Source organism: Coenobita brevimanus, chromosome 1 (assembly GCF_032717465.1).
Source record: "Coenobita brevimanus isolate Jiangsu-jjx chromosome 1, ASM3271746v2, whole genome shotgun sequence".
Lineage (NCBI taxonomy): Eukaryota > Metazoa > Arthropoda > Malacostraca > Decapoda > Coenobitidae > Coenobita > Coenobita brevimanus.
Genome location: NC_136954.1, coordinates 9,513,113 through 9,534,045, shown reverse-complemented (window position 1 = coordinate 9,534,045; position 20,933 = coordinate 9,513,113). Strand labels below are relative to the sequence as shown.

Here is a 20,933-nt window from a genome sequence, read left to right as displayed (position 1 = left end):
GCATGAACGAGGGAAAACTTACCTTTGAGGGTCGGAGTATTGTGAAAGAAGAGGAAGAAGATTAATGTGTGTGTGTGTGTGTGTGTGTGTGTGTGTGTGTGTGTGTGTGTGTGTGTGTGTGTGTGTGTGTGTGTGTGTGTGTGTGTGTGTGTGTGTGTGTGTGTGTGTGTGTGTGTGTGTGTGTGAAATCAATAAGAAAATCAGAAAACTCTCTCTCTCTCTCTCTCTCTCTCTCTCTCTCTCTCTCTCTCTCTCTCTCGGATAAAAGTTAGCTCTCTCCTCTCCTACGCCGCCACGCAATTTACCTTATTTTTCGTCAAAGGGCAATCGAGAAGGTTATCACTGGAGGGACTTCCGATCTCTGTTAGCCTGGAATGGAATCTTTTAAAGCTGCTACAGGACCCCCTTTTGCCCTCTTCCTTCCTGCCCCCCTACCCCACCCTTGCACCCTCCTGTCCCTTTACATCCTCTTGTCCTTACATCCTTCCACCCAAACTTATATCCTTCTATTTCCTTACACCCTCTGAGCCTCCCTTACATTCCACGTCCCACCCAACTCCCCCCCTGGCCTCTCTTACACTGCCCCTGTCTTCCCTTCCACCTTCCTGCTCTCCTTACATCTCATACCCCTCTTCCTTGCATCCTCCCGCCCCTTTACATCATCTTTGTTTCCACTTACACCGTCCCTCTACTCCCATATATTCCCTGGTCACCCTCCTTACACCCCTTGCCTTCCCTCATACTCTCCTGCTCTCCATTATACCCTCCTACCCTCCCTTACACCCCCTCCTCTCCTTACACCCCTTGTCCCCCTCTTACATCCTTCTCCTCTCCTTGTGCTTCCCTCACTCCAACCTTTGCATGTGGTCGGGTCGTAGAGCAAAACACAAATACTGGGTTATTTCAGAGACTACTCCCGATACAGCAGACATATAAACATGTGGGTTAGATGTGAGCTGTCCTAAGCCTATAAATGATGCACCATAAGCCACTAAGCTGCATAAATCGTAGAATTATTTTCTTGGAAGTACCGTAGTGATTTGAGACCACTCAGTGCAGTGAAGTGTTCATTATGTATTGTTTAACGAAAACTGCTGTGAGAGAAAGGGTTTTGATGCAGAACCATCCTACCTGTACTGTGTCCGACCAAACAGAAGTAGTGGCACAGACATATGTAGTAGCTATATGCAATACGCATAAGTATTCATATGTAATGTTTTGCATATTGTGTAGCATCACCGTATTAAAATAAAAATGCTTTCCTGTCATGAAAAAGATGCAAGAGGTCTTACTATCCTGCATTTACACAAATACATAACCACACAGCCACCCTGCCATTTACACACACACACACACACACACACACACACACACACTCACACACACACAGGTTACAGGACATTAAAGCCTGGATATAATAATTATTTTTTTTTTTTTCAAACGTACTATCAATTCACTTCTGTTTCGAACAATGCCATATGAATTTACTCCGTTGATTTGGGGATATTTCCCTGTGAAAAATATTGGCGGGTGAAAGATGTGGGAATTAGGAGACTGAAGCATTAAGTATCAAGATCTTTTTTACCTCAGTCGAAAATAATATAAACCAGGTGTGCCATAGCCTCATCTCATGACTGCTTTACTAACACGTGTGATGGACGCTGTAAATAGGGATGGGTATGTCAAGGATGAAATCGTCGTGTATGACCGGATAGGACTTGCGGCTCAGATCATTGACGAACAGAAGAAGAGTAGGTGTAATGTGCTTAATATGCTCACGAAGATGTGGTAGGATGCTTCATAAGCAACCTAGACTATGAACATTAGTCAGCAGTCACTCTCCATATGCATATCTCTCTCTCTCTCTCTCTCTCTCTCTCTCTCTCTCTCTCTCTCCTAATCGATTCAGGACGCGATGAATAATCATGGAAACATAAAGCCTCCCACGAGAACTCTCTCACTCATACTCTCTCATCTGCAGAGCCAAACCACAATACACAAGCCACTCCACATATGAACCATGATGATAATGATACTATATATTCTAGGCGATTTCATATTTGACTATAGTCTTTTTTCCTTAAATCTGTCAAGATTCTTGGTATTTTTGGGTTTGATTCACGTAGCTCAGCAGCAGAAAAAGACAAAGCTACGGCTTAAAATCATTTTCATACCATTTCTTTGTGACCAACATCATACTGTGTTGTTAAACTCTTGCTGTACACCCGCGAACCAAAGTTTCGGTACCCCCCTCGATGGAAGGAAGTGGAAGTCAGGGTTAGAGAGAGGGCAGGTGAACGGACAACCGTGAGTGGTACTTTGGAACTGAGCTACGAGGCGAATAGTGAGAAACCTAATGACACTGGATTCGAAACATTTCCATGCTATTCACCTGCAAAACATAATGCGTTCGTAACATACATACTGTAACATATAACATAGACTACTGTGTTATCATGGTGTCCTGTGATACTGACCCATCTGTTTCGGATCCTCATCACACAAATAAAGCACCGAGCCAGTTGTATATAAGTTGCAACTTGTCATTATAAGTGCAGTCATAATTTTTGTGAATGTTATCCCTGGATTGTCTATAGCTATAATATAGAATGATTGTGAATTTAATGTTGATTCTCACAGTAGTTGTGCGGATGGTTATATATGTGGCAATTATTTTATGTGGACGACTAAACCACATTGTGATGGACAGCGGAGAGCATTAGCCAATAATTTACTATAACCAGATGAAATTAGATGCAAACAACACAAAATATTATGAGACAACGAAGACACAGCTGTGGTATCCTGCTCCGCCTTGTTATCAAGGCCTTAACTGGCTTCACCTCATACGTGCATTATTTTCCTTCAGTCTCTGCCTCTTTTATTACTCTTACTTCCCGGTATCCTCTTACTGCGAGTCGTCATATTCCTTGGAGGGTTTCTTGTCGTCCGGTCCTATAACCCCTACTGTATTACATTATTCTTCGCATCATCACTCCCAACCAAACAACGTTAGCACAAGACTGCTGAATCTGTTAATACTATTATTGCCACTGCCACTACTACTGTAATCCCCCTTTTCCTATTGTGTCTAATTTCCCTCACAGTACTAGTACTGCTGCTCCTATTACTACTCCACTATAAATCTGTATAATAATAAATATGATTGTCCTTATGTCTGTGTATCTGTTAATCATAATTATTGTCCCTGTCCCACCGTCGACAACTCGTCACTTACCCCGCACCGCTACCCCAGTTGCACCCCACCCCCCTCTCTCCCACCCGCCATGAGCTCTATTCCTCCCCCACTCCGAACCATTTTACCCCTCACCTCCTTCTTGGGCCACCAGGCCTGTTGTTCACCTTTTACCGGTGAATATACGTGGCATGCATTAATAAGAATAATTATAAAATTGACAGCAACAACATACATCTGCAGTATTCCGAACATTACATAATTATAAAAGTCGCAGACCCAAACGTGCCTATATTACGGAGCTCTGATATATTAACCACAGAACCGACCACAGACCGTTGCTATCATTGCCACTGGACCTTACCTGTAGCACTTCACCATAGTAATACAACCCACTGAAGTCCTTTGTGGGATCACTACACATGTTTGGGAAAAATAACAGTGCACAACATGCCTACAACCCATTAAAATACACCTGTGACGTTTCACTGACATCCATTAAATTGCCTAGAAGTTAGCGGACAAACAAACACACGGCTGGACATAGACTGAGGCCGAATGTCTCGCACCGGTATATGATAACCTGACAAAACTATTACGATCCTGCTTTGTAGGTGTCATCATAGTTATAATAATAATAATAATAATAATAATAATAATAATAATCGTAGTAGTAGTAGTAGTAGTAGTAGTAGTAGCAGTAGTAGTAATAGTAGTAGTAGCAGTAGTAGTAGTAGTAGTAGTAAGTAGCAGTAGTAGTAGTAGTAGTAGTAGTAATCACATGTTAATATCCATGATACAGAGGAGGACAAACACCATAATCTCCCTGATAAAACAAGTGAAAACAGCTGTGACATATAAAACCAAACAGTGCCACAATATGCTGTAATGGTAGGGTTATAGTAATACTAAATTAATGTTTGACCGCAACCCAGCCTTCTGTCCTGGCAAACAGATTCTGCATTGCATCGACACATGCTATTCCAGTGTGTGTCCTCAGTATCGTGCCTAATAACATGTGATTAATTATTATTATTATTATTATTATTATTATTATTATTATTATTACTGTGATGACACCTGCAATGCAGGATCACAAGAGTTTTGTCAGGTCGTTACATACCGATGCGAGACATTCTGCTTCTGTCTGTCTGTGTCCAGTCGTTTGTTTGTTTGTCTTCTAACTTCCCCTACGCTATTTGATGGATGTCAGTGAAACATCATATGCTTATTTTAGTGGTTTGTAGGCATGTTGTGCACTGTTATTTTTCCCAAACACGTGTAGCGATCTCACAGAGGACTACAGTGGGTTGTATTACCATGGTGAAGTGCTATAGGGAAGGTGTAATGGTAATGATAAGAACGGTCTGTGGTCGGTTTTGTGGTTAATATATCAGTGCTCCGTAATATAAGCACGTTTGGGTCTGCAGTTATTAAGTGTAATGTTAGGAACACTACAGTACATATCTACGATGTTGTTGTTATTATATTATTATCGCCTACCTTTAGAAGGCGGAGCAATCATGTTTTTAACTGCATCTGTGTGTGTGTGTGTGTGTGTGTGTGTGTGTGTGTGTGTGTGTGTGTGTGTGTGTGTGTGTGTGTTCCTATTATATCTCATGAACGGCTTGAGTTATCAACATGAAGCCTTCAGCGTATCAAGATATGGCCAAAATCTTGGAGGAGTTCGAAAATGGCAACTCGGGGTCAGAGTCAAGGTCACCAAACTAACTGCTAAAGGTAAACTAGTTTTTATTGCCTGCCTTTAGCACCATTAAATCTCATGAATGGCTTGAGCTATCAACATAAAACCTTCATGGTATCAAAATATGGCCTAAAGTTTGGACTTGGCAAACTGAATATTTTAAAGGGCGATTACCGTTTAGCTCTCAAATGCCTTGTTTTTTATTATTAATGCATGCCACGTATATTCACCGGTAAAGGGTGAACAACAGGCCTTCTGGCCCAAGGATGAGGTGAAGGGTAATGTGGTGTCGGAGTGGGGGAGGAGTAGAATCCATGGTGGGTGGGAACTGGAGTAGCGGTGCCGCGTCAGTGACGAGTTGTCGACGGTGGGACAGGGACAATATGATTAATAGATACACAGACATAAGGACAATCATATGTATTATTAAACAGATTTATAGTGGAGTAGTAATAGGGGTAGCAGTACTAGTACTGTGAGGGGAATTGCAGTAGACACAATGGGGAAAGGGGGAATAGTAGTGGCAGTGGCAATAATGGTATTAACAGATTCAGCAGTCTTGGGCTAACGTTGTTTGGTTGGGAGTGATGATGCGAGGAATAATGTAATACAGTAGGGATTATAGGACCGGACGACAAGAAACCCTCCAAGGAATATGACGACTCGCAGTAAGAGGATACCGGGAAGTAAGAGTAATAAAAGAGGCAGAGACTGAAGGAAAATAATGCACGTATGAGGTGAAGCCACAGTTAAGGCCTTGATAACAAGGCGGAGCAGGATACCACAGCTGTGTCTTCGTTGTCTCATAATATTTTGTGTTGTTTGCATCTAATTTCATCTGGTTATAGTAAATTATTGGCGAATGCTCTCCGCTGTCCATCACAATGTGGTTTAGTCGTCCACATAAAATAATTGCCACATTTATAACCATTCGCACAACTACTGTGAGAATCAACATTAAATTCACAATCATTCTTTATTATAGACAATCCAGGGATAACATTCACAAAAATTATGACTGCACTTATAATGACAAGTTGCAACTTATATACAACTGGCTCGGTGCTTTATTTGTGTGATGAGGATCCGAAACAGATGGGTCAGTATCACAGGACACCATGATAACACAGTAGTCTATGTTATATGTTACAGTATGTATGTTACGAACGCATAATGTTTTGCAGGTGAATAGCATGGAAATGTTTCGAATCCAGTGTCATTAGGTTTCTCACTATTCGCTTCGTAGCTCAGTTCCAAAGTACCACTCACGGTTGTCCGTTCACCTGCCCTCTCTCTAACCCTGACTTCCACTTCCTTCCATCGAGGGGGGTACCGAAACTTTGGTTCGCGGGTGTACATCAGCATTCGGGATGGAATGATGATAAATTTAGACCTAGTTAAAGTGAAAATAGTAAAGCTCACATGCACAGCCACACCAACACCACAATGCAGCAGCGACCCCACTACACACACACACACACACACACACACACACACACACACACACACACAATGAGAGAGAGAGAGAGAGAGAGAGCGAGAGAGAGAGAGACAGACAGACAGACAGGATACAGGTAGTTCGTGTGTGTGTGTGTGTGTGTGTGTGTGTGTGTGTGTGTGTGTAATTCACCGGATCGGTCAGGATCACTTGATGGTCGTGATCGTCAGCTTTTACCCTCCCGGAAGGGAGCTGAGAGCTCATATAGTCCGATCTAAGGGCAAGGCTGTGACCTTCACACACGCACACACCCGTCCCCTTGCTCAAGGGGGACAGTAACCACCCACTTAGTCAGTGAAACTTTTCGCAACCTGAGCGAGGCGCGAACTCCCGTCCACCAGTTGGCAAGCGAGAACGTTACCACTGCACCAGCGAGCGGTGTGTGTGTGTGTGTGTGTGTGTGTGTGTGTGTGTGTAGATAGGTGTGAAATTACTGGATTATATTATACAAAAATAGAATATATTTAATTAGGTGTGTATTAACGTCCATATACGTGTGTGAGAAACTGTGGTGAAAAAGAGCAATAGTGTGCATATGTGAGTGTAGGCTGTGTGTGTGTGTGTGTGTGTGTGTGTGTGTGTGTGTGTGTGTGTGTGTGTGTGTGTGTGTGTGTGTGTGTGTGTGTGTGTGTGTGTGTGTGTGTGCTTATGTATACATATGTGACTGTGTGCCGAAATGTTGATATACAATGGGTGCAGAGTATCGCCGTGTGTGCATCAAAGTTAGTACTGTCCCTTAACTGCATGTGTAACTTAATATACATGTGTACGTAAGCATTCGTAAAGGATTTTGCCAGGTAAGGGTGACAGCAGACAGATTTTCAGAGGCAAACACAGATTCTCTCTCTCTCTCTCTCTCTCTCTCTCTCTCTCTCTCTCTCTCTCTCTCTCTCTCTCTCTCTCTCTCTCTCTCTCCTCGTCATCGGCAGCGTCAGTATCATTTTCTCTTTTACGTCTGTAAGTCAACTGTAATGTGAGAATATTCCTGGCAAGAGGCACGGTAGGTTTTGTTAAGAGCATCGGAGCCAAGAAGAAAATTCTCAGGAGGCCATAACCGTCGCTATGTTCACGGTATAAAGAACACAAGGAATCTGTATATCAGCGAAAAATTTTGCTACACCCCTTATCCTATGTCCTTGGCCTGAAAAAGTTCATGACTCGTACAGCTGATTGACAAATATAAGCCTTTTTTTTTTTTTTTTTTTTAATTCTTCCTCCTCCTCCTCTTGTTCTTCTTGTGTTTCTTTTTCATACTTTATCTTAAGTGACCGTGATCTGGCCGAAAACCCTTTTACTACTTCCTTCCATTTCCATTACTACTTAGCGTCTGCGTCGAGGTACACATACAAGCGGTGTTGGGAGAGTTTTTAAAAGCACTTACAAAATCTCGATATACTAACAGGTGGCCTGAAGCGGGTTTAGGGGCACTTCTACAGGCTTATGGCGGCAGTTACCAGATTCCTAAAATGGTCACACAGCCTCTGAGCGATATAGTAGGTGGGGTTATCTAGGGATTTACGAAAGATGGGACTGGCACAAGTTGACGCTCGAAGTGCGCAAAGGTGTTACGACTATTAAATGTGCAATGCAACGGGTATAATGCTGTACTTGTGTCTTCATTGCACTCTCTCTGCTCCCTCACGCCCCTCCTGTGCTCCTCTCATCTCTCTAATCCCTACCTCACATCTCCCATGCTACTCCTTGCCTTCTCTCCCTCCCTCACCTCTCTCTCCATCATACCTTGCTTCATTTCTCCTCAACCTCACCTCTACCTCAATTCTCCCTCACCCAATTTCACTTCTAATCACTTCTCTCTCACACCCACCTCAATCATCCATCATCATCATCATCTTTTCACTTCTCCCCAAATTTTTCCTCACCCATTCCTCATCTCCCCCATCGCTCTCTCTCTCTCCCTTATATCACTCTTCTCCCTTACTCCTCCCTCAAGCATTCCTCTTTCCCCCATCCCTTTTTCTTTCCCTCACCACTCCCGCTTTCCCTGAACTCTCCCTCACTTCTCCTTCGCCTGTCCTTCCCTCCTCATATTTCCCTCGGTCCTCCTGCCCCACTACTGCTGAGTTCACTGCTTTCTAGTTCGGTCTTAATGCAGTGTATACGATTCCCTGTTGCAACTCTATTACGGAAGCTGAAACTTTAATAAATAAATGTCGTTGCTTCCCCTCCGTCTTACAATTGTTTCAGGCCTTCACCTGCATAATGAGATGAGTTCGGCCGTGTTGAAAAGGGACAAAGGCTTCAGGTGCCTCACAGTGACCTTTGCAACAAGACGGGTTGTGAGGCTCAATTACCTGCCACCTGCTTTAGCCTCATTGCGCTGTCTGCAATTTTCAAACTTGTTTTTAAGCATTAATGAATTTGGGGGGATTTGCTAATAGAAACCTTCACCAAAATTCCGGAGCCTTCGGTAGGCTGGATGGTAGTGTGTCCTTCTAAAAGTCCTAATCTGGGGTTGATCAAACCTGGTAAAAGATATAGGTGAGGCCAAACGCCAAGAATCGCTTAGCTACGGTGCTCAGTTTCGGTCTGTGAGCCTGTGGTGAGTTATTCACCTACAGTCTTTGAATACAAGGCCAGTGTATCACCCAGGTCACCAAAGTTGCCTTCCCTACGTGTTAAACAACGTGCTCATTTTACCTACTAACTCACAACGGGAGGATGGACACCTGAGTCCTGCGGTGTCAGCTGCCAGTACCAGGATTCGAACCCCGGCGCTATCGGGCTGGCAGATACGTAGCCAGTGATGCCAACAACTAGGCCACTGGAATGGGGTAGACAAAAAAAAAAAAGAAAAAAGAAAAAAAGAAAATAGTGTAGTAGTTGTATGCCGTTCACGTGTTATTACATGTAGGCTACACACATTTTCTAGGTTCCATCGATGACATACAAACCATTCAGGCTCCACCACTTACAAACATTCCAACACCAAACATCCACATGATCTTCTCACCTGTACTCCGTAAGCCTTATACAACTGGCGTATACCTGTGGGTGAAGCACTGCGTGGGGGAGGGACACTTCTCTACTGACAAAAAAGGTGTTCCTGGGCTGTATGGATGAGGTGTCGGTAAGAAACCATATACCGTAGCACTTCTTGAACTTGGACATGGCACCGTAGTTGGTATTCTAGTCGATTAAGAAAGTTCCGTAACTCCTCTTACTTAGAAATTTATTTCAGATATGGCTGGTTAATACCCTTTTGTACGTTATTTATAAAGGGCATGGTGATACTGGAAGGATTTATGTAACAAAGTAGATACAAAAAAAGATGTTAGGGACCTTTCAATGAAAGCCATTGCACAGCATTTCTGTGAACGGTTTCAATCTCTCTCTCTCTCTCTCTCTCTCTCTCTCTCACACACACACACACACACACACACACACACAGATTCATACACATGATGTGGCGCCCTTTATACTCCACTACAGGACAGAACCTCTCCATTACGAGGTGCTGCGCCAAGAACCCTTCCCACGATGGTTTAGATCGAGCAGGGAAGGGGTGTGTAGGGACGAGGTGGGGTGCATGTGACACAGATGGCGTTGTATGTCTGTGTATTAAGAGTCTGTAGTTTCTTCACCTAGAATAACGACGTGTCATTTTACATCAGGGTCCCTAATTAAGTTCTAGGTATGAACAAACTAGTGCAACGATCTGTCTAAAGCTCCCATGGTCCGTCCGTGAATCGAACCTGGGACTTCTTGTTTACGAGACAAGTACGCTACCGAGGACACCACCGCCACATATACTGTATATTTACAGGAGGTATAACTATCTACCTATTGCCAGACGCCGCAATCCCGTAAGGGGTGGCCACTAATAAATCGCCTCCACGTCGCCCTGTCCAATGCCACTTCACTGCCCCGCTCCCAGTTCACACACCCCTCTCTCATATGCCTCTCCACTCCATCCCTCCATTTCATCCTCGGCCTCCCCCTCCCTCTCCCCCCTCCACCTCACTCGCATACACTCCTCGTTAGTCTCTCGCTCTCCATCCTCTCCACATGGGGAAAAATAAAACACAGTGGACTCCCAGCCTGTCATCTACTGTTTCAAGACATCTTCAGGGTAATAATTATCACACACATTTGTGATATATTCTGTCAATAATCTTACATATAAAAGGTCTCTCTCATCCCCTCACTACGATAACATGTTTTATTTGTGCTATATCTAGACAAAATATTAACTTAAGAAGGAAGTTTGAAGGAAGTTAAGGAGCGTTGTGGTGCTGATGTGGGTAAGATTCAAAGTGTTAAGAAATGTGGAAAGGATGGAGAATGAGAGACTGACTAGATGAGTGTATGTGAGTGAGGTGGGGGGGGGGGGAGGCCGAGGATGAGATGGAGGGATGGCATGGGGAGGTATATGAGTGATGGGATATGACCTGGAGGGAGGGCAGCCAAGTGACACCAGGGCGACGTGGAGGCAATTCCATTATGCCCACGCCTTATGGAATTACGGAGTCTGGCAATAATCAGATAGATAGATAGATGGATAGACAGACAGATAAATTGATGGATGGACAGATAGACAGACAGACAGATAGACAGAAAGACAGACAGATTGATATATAGATAAAGACAGACAGATAAAGAGACAGGCAGACAGAAGTTTATAAAGAACTTTCGAACTAGAGAAAATAAGCAAAACCCTTTAGTACTTCCTCCTAGATGGGCCTTTCCTAAGTAGGGTCCAATATTCTCTAAGCAGCAAGAGTCTAACAGAAAAGATAATCATGTGGATCAAGTAGTAAAGCCAGATAAAGCCATGTAGGGGAAGCAGGAGTATAATATAATAATGTTGGGTTACTTGTGGCCTGAACCTGAGGAACTTTATTAACCCCTTAACCGCGGAGCGTCACTTTCGTGATGCTCGGCTACAATGGATCATACCGCGGGGCGTCACTTTTGTGATTCTGTGTTATTTTGAATTATCCCGGGCTCTCAAGTGGTGGCTTGTATCATCTATCAGTACTGCCAATGTCCAACACTAGTCAGCACTCCAAATCTCATCTGTACTCCCCTCCACTGTTGATATTTTAGCTATTTTACCCCCTTCGTGACTCCCCTCCCTACCTGCCCTCCATTACCCTCTCCTCTCACCTCCCATGCCGCGCTGCACTACGGAAATTTCCCTCTTCTTTTTCCACAGATTTCATCCATTGAAATAAGCCCTATGCCCTATATTTTTACCAAATAATATATACAAAAAAAAAAAAAAAGGCAAGTGATAGTGTTATACTCCAGAAATTGGCTAATTATCACCTGACAAAACCTCACATGCATTCATTCGCTACATTACCACGGTAATTTCCCCTTTGATTTATGCCTTGTAATCCATGTCTGTAATAAAAATATATATCAGAAAGGAAGGGAGAATCCTAATTGACATTTACATTCACCTGGAACTACCTATTTCTTTATTTATTGCCAAGATTTTCTACCTATAAAAAATTAGCCTGTAAGTTAGCAGCAGTCAGCTTAAAGTGTCATTGTCAACCCTTCCCTTCTCAGATAAGCCGCGGCATTTAGTTCCTTGTCCTCCACTGTAGAGACAACATGTCGCACTCGCACCCCGCCATTCCTGCCGCTTCTGCGCCCATTGCAAAGGACCCCGTGACCTCTACTCCAAAGAAAAGTGTTGAGGCAAGCAGGAAAGGCCTCAGTGACTGCAGTGGCACGAGAACTTGCAGAATTGTCCATGATAATGATGGACAGTGACTATGACGATTCGGGTGAATCGTGTGATGAGCCGGGTGAGGTTATCGCACCAGAAACAGCGACAACAAGTGCTTCTACAAGTGAATTAGTGTCTAGCTCCAAGGGAAAGGAGCCTTTAGTGCAGGAAGGACAAGAATTTGGGAAGGGAGTGAAAAGGCAGCGTGTTAGCCCCAGAACAATGCCCCCACGTGACCCAGCCCGCCATGAGTCATGAGTGCATTCACCTCCCCGATCCCCAAGCCCCACTTTACTCATCTCGTCATCATCGTCGGCTGAGTTATCTCCGGAATCTTCGTCGTCGGAGTCACCACCAGCATCAACAGTGAAGGCAGGCCGTAGAGATAGAGGTAGATCTAAGAGAGTGAAAAGTAGTGTAGCTAGTAGGGTAAGGGCTGCTAGTGCTGTACGGCACCTAGGGTCAGTGAGAGTGACCTTGACAGAGATAAGCCTCCCTCACAGCCAACCTCCACCACCACCCGCCCTCCAACGCCACACCAGGGAATCCTGGACGCCTTCGCGTGGACGGAAGGGTCAGATTTTGTCCCCGAAAATCTGGTTTTCGATGAGAGCTCCTCAGGAGTTCAGCCTGCCTTCACTATGGACGAAAATGCTGAGTGTGTCGACTACCTTTTGGCCTTCCTAGATGACGAAGTCATGCAGCACATATGTGATGAGACCAACAGGTACGAATCACAACGTGCTGCTAGTGGTACAGGTGCAGCCAAGCTGCAACAGTGGACCATGCTGGGAGTGCAGGAGCTGTATGTGTTCTTTGCCCTCATGCTTCTTATGCCACACTCCAAGAAGCATGAGTTGGAAGAATACTGGTCCATGGACCCCTTACTACCCTCACCGACCTTCAATAAGTACATGGCCAGAGATCACTTCCGGAACATCATGGGAAACCTGCAATTTGCCGACAATGCTGTACCTTCCCAAACCGACCCACTCTGGAAGATCCGGGAGATTCTGAACAGAATGAAGGATAAGTTCATGTCATTCTTCCACCCATTTCAGAAGGTTGTCATTGATGAATCCTTGGTTTTGTTCAGAGGACGTCTTCGGTTTGTTCAGTACATTCCAAGCAAACGCCATCGCTTTGGAATTAAGTTCTTTGTACTGTGCGACTGTAAGACCGGGTACATCCTTGACTTCGTCATATATTCAGCCAGCACTGTCGATCTCGATAAAACTCACCCCCTTGGCTTCTCAGGCTGTGTAGTGAAAGTGCTCCTAGAAAAGTATTTTGGTGGGAATCATGTGCTGTATACAGACAACTACTATACAGCACCAAAACTTGCCAAATACCTTTCTGAGCACGGCATTGGCTCCTGCGGCACTGTGAAAAGTAATCGTGCCAACTTCCCCAAATTCCCAGAGGCGGGAAACTCGCAGCGAGGAGACGTGCACCTACGCAAGTGTGAGAAGATGCTGGCAATACGGTGGCATGACAAGAGAGTCGTGCACATGCTCACCACCGTACATAAAGGGGAGATGAGAGACAGTGGGAAGGTCGACCGTAGGACAGGCGAACCTGTGATGAAACCTGATGCTGTGTTGGACTATAATATCAACATGCAGCTGGTGGACAAGTCCGACATGATGATTGGTGAGATCGACTGCCTCAGGAAGAATACTAGGTGGTACAGGAAAGTTTTTCTGCATCTCATAGATATGACGATGCTGGACGCCTTCATCTTGTACAAGATGAAGGTAAAGCCACCCAAGTCCTTCTCCCTGAGGTTGTTCGCCAGGACTTGTGTCCAGCAGCTGCTGGAAAGATATGGTAGGGTGCAAGCAGCAACTCCAAGGCGCCATCCAGTTACATTTCCCGACCGACTTGAGCAGAGGGCGTATACGGATCGGCACAGACTTGAGCTTATGCCTGCCACAGGGAAAAGGAAGGCTGCGATTCGCAGGTGTCAGGTATGTGCGCATACCACACGCCGCACACCTGAGCATAAATGCACCTCTTGGCAGTGCGCTGAATGCCAGGTTCCCCTCTGTGTTACCTGCTTCTTCGATTATCACAGCCAGAAGCAGTTCTAACAGTGCAAGTGTGGAAGCAGAATTATTTGGAAATAACGTGTAAATAATGTGTAAATAGCAGGTGAAAGCAATGGATGTTCAGTTCATATGATTGAACAGTGTATTATAGTTTTATCTTACTGAAAGTGACAGTGAATAACATAGTGTAAGTAAAATAGCAGGGTAAATATTGAAAATAGAATAGAAAATGTAAATAGTAATGTAAGTAATCAGTAATATAAGAATATGAGTACAAATAATTTATGTTATAACAGTGAGAGTGAATCCGTGGCTCTCTACGTATTTTACTGACTGAAAAATTGAATGACTTCAGTGACAATAAACTAATACGACTGAAGGAAACTTATGGAGAAAGACTCCAGATATATATAAGTGTGATATAGTAATAGAAATATAAAGTGTGAGGGGTTTTATGAATAATAAATGACAGAGTGCCTAGAGCGAACTAGCGCAAGTGCGACGATCAGACGCGCTCGTAATTTCCATTGCTTTCACAGTGTTTTTTTTTTAGTATGGATCCCAAACTACTTGAAAATTGTAGAATAGTGTTTATAGTGTTTGTATCTGGCTGTGGTAATCATATTACGGGTTGTCGGCAAGTGTAAAGTGGAGACTTCGTTACCCTACTTCAGAGGTCTCCACAAGTCCTACGGTAACCGAAGAAGGCTCAACAATCATTCCAGGAGAAAGCTGAAGGTATGTGCAATAAGCATATGTAATTTTATTATTCTAGGACTAATAACTGATTTTTGGCAAATATTTTTTGAGAGTCTGTCGGAGCCCAAATAACCCCGCGGGACACGCAAGTCATTGGTAAACAAGCCCGCGGTGTAGGGGTTAACCTACAGACAGGAACTAACTAGGATATTTGAGGTACGTTTAAGAGTGAGATTATGAAGTTGGATTAAGAGAGAGAGAAAGAGAGAGAGAGAATACGAAATACTTCATCAGAGTAAATAGGTCAGAGTCATGTGAAACACACACAAGGATGACGAGCAATCCTATTTTCAGACCTTAAAATAAGTTCTAAAATTATCTGACACCAGGGCCGGTATTCTCGTATGTTAAGAAAGCTCCCTAACACCGTTTCCTATGCAAATTATTTTATTTTACCTTCCTGTCCTCTTCTGTATAACAAATTCTTCAAATATCGCCATACTCTGCATAAATAGCATTCTAAACCATTTTAACTAGACGCATCCAATAATAAATCGCTAAGGAAGAGGTGTTAGGGCCCTTTCCACTGCAATTTATTAAGCATATTACACCTGAACATTCTCCTGCACTTTATCTGTATCGTTCAAATATCGACATGGTTTGCATCAGTAACACTGCAGAGTACGGAGGTGTAAGAGGCAGAGTAAATCGCTAAGGAAGAGGTGTTAGGAAATCCCCAAAGCCACTTACCGTAGGACCCTTAATCTACAGAGCTTGAGAGTATACAAACCCTCTGAAAACTGAGAGTACTGAAAAAAAAAATCGAGATCATACACCTTTTACATACAAGCGACGTCTCTCTCTCTCTCTCTCTCTCTCTCTCTCTCTCTCTCTTCTGCTTATTCTTGTTATCTATGGACGATTATGTTCAGCTTTGGAATGATCTCCAATAACGCAGAAACTAATGAAGGCCATATCTAAATTAGCCTGAATAATTATCAGAGACAGAGAGAATATCAACAAAATCCCCTCCTCGGGTCGAAGGGGTTAAAGGAAGGTGTAAATTAAAAAAAAAAAAAAAAAAACTAGCCTACTGTATACTGTATATTAATAAAATCATGAGAATAAAATCTGCAAGAATGTAACCAAACCATCGCCCCAAGGTTGAAAAGGGTTAAATCGTTTCGTTTCGTTTCATTTATAGGGGCCCCAACATGCTTGCATGCGTCCGCCTTGGTCACCCAACGGCTGCTCATCACACCGCTCGATCTCTGGCAGCCTCCCTGTTCAGTCGCTTATCCCTGAGGTCACACACTATGATCTCATCCCGATCTTTTCTGTTCTGCCCTTCGCGTCATCTCCCATCTTCTCAGCATTCCCAAACCGTCTCAAGTTACCCATCCTCATCACAACACAAATATATTCAAGTCTCATCCTTCCTCTCAACTCTTCAATCGTCATCCTAACCCCCTCCCCTCCCCTAGTCTCTTATTCAAGGACACACTACACATCCATCAATGTCGTTTCTGTACGTTTGAGTCTACAGATATCCTCTTCCTAACAGCATTACACTATTAACACATGCCGTATACAAGGATCCTTTAGCACGGAAGTAAAGTCCTCTCAGTGTCAGGAGAGGCAACAGCTCCCTGAATTTTCTCCACTCTTTACCCTAGCCACAGAACTACCTCCAGCACATAACATGTCCCCCAGATAACAAAACTCTTTCGCACACTTAAGGGACTCTCCATCATGGTCAATTCTTTCACGTATGACACTCTCTACATGCTCTCCCCGAGACAAAAGAAATCGGCATTATTTCGCAGCCGACCTATAATACCACCACACGTCTTATGCACCCACTTTTCATAAACACAACACAAGCTGGAGTCACCTTCCAATATCGAGTTAAAATCGTTCAAAACTCACAAAAAAATACCTGAACACTCACTTAGCCTAAGAATACAACATCACAACAAAGACTCAAATTTACAAACCATGAGTAGAGCCAAAAATCACCATAAACTCAAGAGAATAAATACGAACAAACTCAAGAGGATACAAAGCCAAACACTCACTCAGTCTGGAGATCTTGAAGGCATCGGCAGTGCTGATAATATCGACGAAGGCGTGTAGCTCGTGTCCGTGGCTTGTGGAGTTTTGGTTGTACTGCTTGATGGCGTGGAGGAAGGCGCCCTGTATGTCCCTTGAGTCACGGTCAAAGATGGCACCTGTAGAGAGGAAGGAAAGGGTTGTTAGAAAAATTTACCTGGTGGAACTATAGGTGTTTTCTTTTTCTAATGGAACCTATAGAGTGAAAGAGGAGAGTTTGCCATGAGGGTAATTTTAGAACTCTCTCTCTCTCTCTCTCTCTCTCTCTCTCTCTCTCTCACTAACAAAACGTCCTCACCCTCTCACCCGAGGAGTGGAAGAGGAGAATTTGTTAGATGGGTTTGTTCCGGGGAAATGCATTTTTTTTTTTTTTCTAACCTGACAATTATCGTTCGCCCTTTTCAGCTCAGTTGATGGCCAAGTGTAGTCCGAATGGAGGCATGATTTGACTGATAACTAAGGAAACCTCAAAACTGCGTAACTGCATTTCATGGCACCACAATTTAGTATTCAGAGTGACCTAGTTCCGTCACGAAAAAAAAAAAAAAAAAAAAGCACTATAGAGATTCACACAGGTGAGGCGCAACCCATCCGCTCACTCAATGTAGCGAGGTTTTCGGGTGACTCTACAATGAATATCAAGCCAAACGGTTTCCTAAAACAATGGAAACCTATTCAAGAGACAAGTGTAGTAGTAACGAGTCGCCATGGCTATACTTGTTGGACATACATACATACATACATACATCGCACAGTATGACGCATCGCTTCTTTTTATAACCAATGTTGTTTTGTATTATGTGCATTATGGCCATCATCATCATCATCATTATCCTCCTCCTCCTCCTCCTCCTCCTCTTCATCATCATCATCATCATCATTATCCTCCTCCTCCTCCTCCTCTTCATCATCATCATCATCACCATCATCATCATCACCATTGCAGTTGTGCAGCCAGTTTTGATTTGGTCAACCAATCAATCAATCACCTTCATCATTATTATCATTCCAGTCCTAATTTTTCACCGAAGAGCTGGGGTTAGGTAGGATCCAGAAACAAAGAACAAGAGAGCACATTAATATGTAAGCCTAATACGAAGCACAGTGTCAGCCAGCCATTCACACAACATCTAGGCCATCATTGTTCTCACTTCGAGTTACTACACCTTAATGTGAGCAAAACAAAACAGCTTTTTCTTATTTTGCACTAATACGCAACCCCCACAAAAAAAAAAAATCATAATAATAATAATAATCTGATGTCTACATTTTATTTCTGTGCATAAACAATAAGGTACTGCCAGTATTATAAAGTACTAGTGTTTACAGATGCTATGTCACTTTACTGTTTTGCTTTCTATTTCTGTATTCATGTGTGTGTGTGTGTGTGTGTGTGTGTGTGTGTGTGTGTGTGTGTGTGTGTGTGTGTGTGTGTGTGGGTGTGTGTGGGTGTGCTTTTCAGCCTTATGTTTTGTGTGTGTGTGTACCCGCGTGAGTATGAGAGCACGAGGAAGACAGAGTCCGCGCATATGCACCAAGAAATCACTAAATAATACACTATACATAGGAAAATATACGTATGACAAAATCACACCTTCTTTATCACCATGTCACCACCTTGTCCTCACCCCCTCTGGCCCCTTCCCCCCCTTGCCAACCCTCTGTCCTCCCCCCTCTCTAAACCAACGCTTCTGCTGTCCTTCCCCATTCCCTCTCCGCTGCCCTCTTCCCCTACCTCTCCTCCTCCCTGCCAGACTCCATCAACTTGGGATCTTGAAGATTTTGTGGATTTTGTGGTGATGGCTGTTCCACGGAAGAAGGGCCCTTTCAATTTACATATTTCTTTGATGTGTCTCTCCCACCCTCTCCCCCTTCCCTCCACTTCCCCTCTTTCTCCTCTCCATCACCCTTCTCCCGCCCACTCCTCCCTTCCTCCCCCTCTCTTCTCCCTGTGTTTCACCTTCCCTTCTGCCTTTCTCCTTGGTTATGAGTTCTTGCTTCTTCCCACTCTCTTCCCCTCTCCATTTCCTCTCTTTTTCCCCCTTTTCCCTCCTCCTTTCCGTTCTTCCATCCTCTTCATCCTCGCTCCCCTCCTCCTTTCTCCCCCGTCTCTACCCCTCGGCCACTTTATTCTGGATTTCTTGCCCGTGCCTCCCTCTTCTCCCCCTCCCTACCTCCTCTCTACCCCCTCCCTACCTCCTCTCTTCCCTCTCCCTACCTCCTCTCTTACCCCCTCCCTACCTCCACTCTTCCAACCTCCCTACCGGACAAAATATCGCCACGTGTATTGAAGGAACTACAGAATGAAATATCAAAGCCTTTATCTGAACTTTTTAACTTATCACTTAAAAGCAGTAAGGTGCCACATGAATGGAAGCTTGCTAACGTAACTCCAATATTCAAAAAGGGCAACAGAGCCCAACCAGAAAACTACCGCCCAATTAGTTTAACATCGGTGGTTTGCAAATTGCTTGAAACTATTATCAGAGACAAGTTTGTGAAACAGAAACAAACAATCTCATAAAAGATTCTCAATATGGTTTTCGGAATAGTCGCTCTTGCCTCACGAATCTGCTGGACTTATTCAATGATACTCTGAACATGTACGACGAGACTAGATCTGTTGATGTGGTCTACCTCGATTTTCAAAAGGCTTTTGACAAAGTTCCACACAAAAGACTCCTTCAGAAGCTAAAGGCACATGGTTTCAGCGGCAGTGTTCTGGGATGGGTAGAAGATTGGGTTACCGGACTATAACAAAGAGTTGCAATAAATGGAAAAGAGTCAGACTGGATAAACGGTACAAGTGGAGTGCCACAAGGTTCAGTGTTAGGTCCTATTCTTTTCTTAATATATGTAAATGATACTGACATAGGATTGTGTTGTAAGATTTCAAAATTTGCTGATGATACTAAATAAGGTAACAAAACAGACATAGCACTGCGAAGGCAGGCAATTCAGAGGGATCATGATCAACTGTTTAACTGGGCCCAAGTTTGGCAAATGGATTTCAATATTAACAAATGCAAAGTGTTAAACATTGGCAGTAAAAATGTAAGAGCTAATTATAGCATGAATAATGTCCAACTTGATAGGGTAAACCATGAAAAAGACTTACGAGTTATAATAACAAACGATTTGAAACCAAGCAAACAATGTGCTGAAGCTGTGAAAAAAGCCAATAAACTGGTTGGATTCATAGGCAGAGCATTTGAATATAAATCCGATAATATTGTCCTCACTTTGTATAATTCCTTAGTACGCCCGCACTTGGAGTACTGCGTTCAGTTTTGGTCACCGTATTATAAAAAGGATGTGGAAAAGCTTGAAAGAGTGCAGCGAAGGATGACAAAGATGATACCTAGATTGAGAAATAAACCGTACAAGGAACGTTTTGAGGCCCCGAATCTCTTTACTCTAACAAAACGAAGGATACGAGGAGATTTAATTCAAGTATTCAAGATTTTCAAAGGACATGATAACATGGCTGTCGATAAATACTTCACAGTTGATCACTCGAATTACACTAGAGGCAATGAGCATAAATAGTTGGCAAACGATTCCAGTCGCATGAAGCTAAGCATTTCTTCTTCAATAGTTGTAAATGTATGGAATAAATTGCCCTCCAATGTAGTAAATTGTAATACAGTACATACCTTTAAAGGTCGCCTGGATAAGTATTTGGCATCTAACCCCCAGCTTAATATGATTACTCCTGAATATAACACTTGTGTATGTATAATTTTGTATTCTATTTTAATTTAGTTTTTTTTAGAGCCTGGATCAATTTATTAAATGCAAATATAGTATATGCACAGACTAGGATATGCACAGATAGCCCTGAGTGAACGGTCACTACTCATACTATCGACCTGTGATGGGCTGTGGATCACTGAGGGTCCCTGTTAGTTACGTGGCCACCATCGGGATTTTTTTAATGTACCAGAGGTCATTGCTTCTGAAGGTGACTT

At 43.4% G+C, this 20,933-nt stretch overlaps 1 protein-coding gene across 1 annotated transcript in view; it reads right to left on the bottom strand.

The window, feature by feature from the left end:
* The window catches only part of LOC145413995 (glutamate receptor 1-like), an 802,643-nt gene that overhangs the window by 765,259 nt on the left and 16,451 nt on the right, over positions 1 to 20,933 (bottom strand). Inside the window, exon 5 of the mRNA XM_080283586.1 lies at positions 16,929 to 17,081. Coding sequence (XP_080139712.1) covers positions 16,929 to 17,081 — 153 coding nt within the window. The remainder of the gene's footprint in view (positions 1 to 16,928; positions 17,082 to 20,933) is intronic.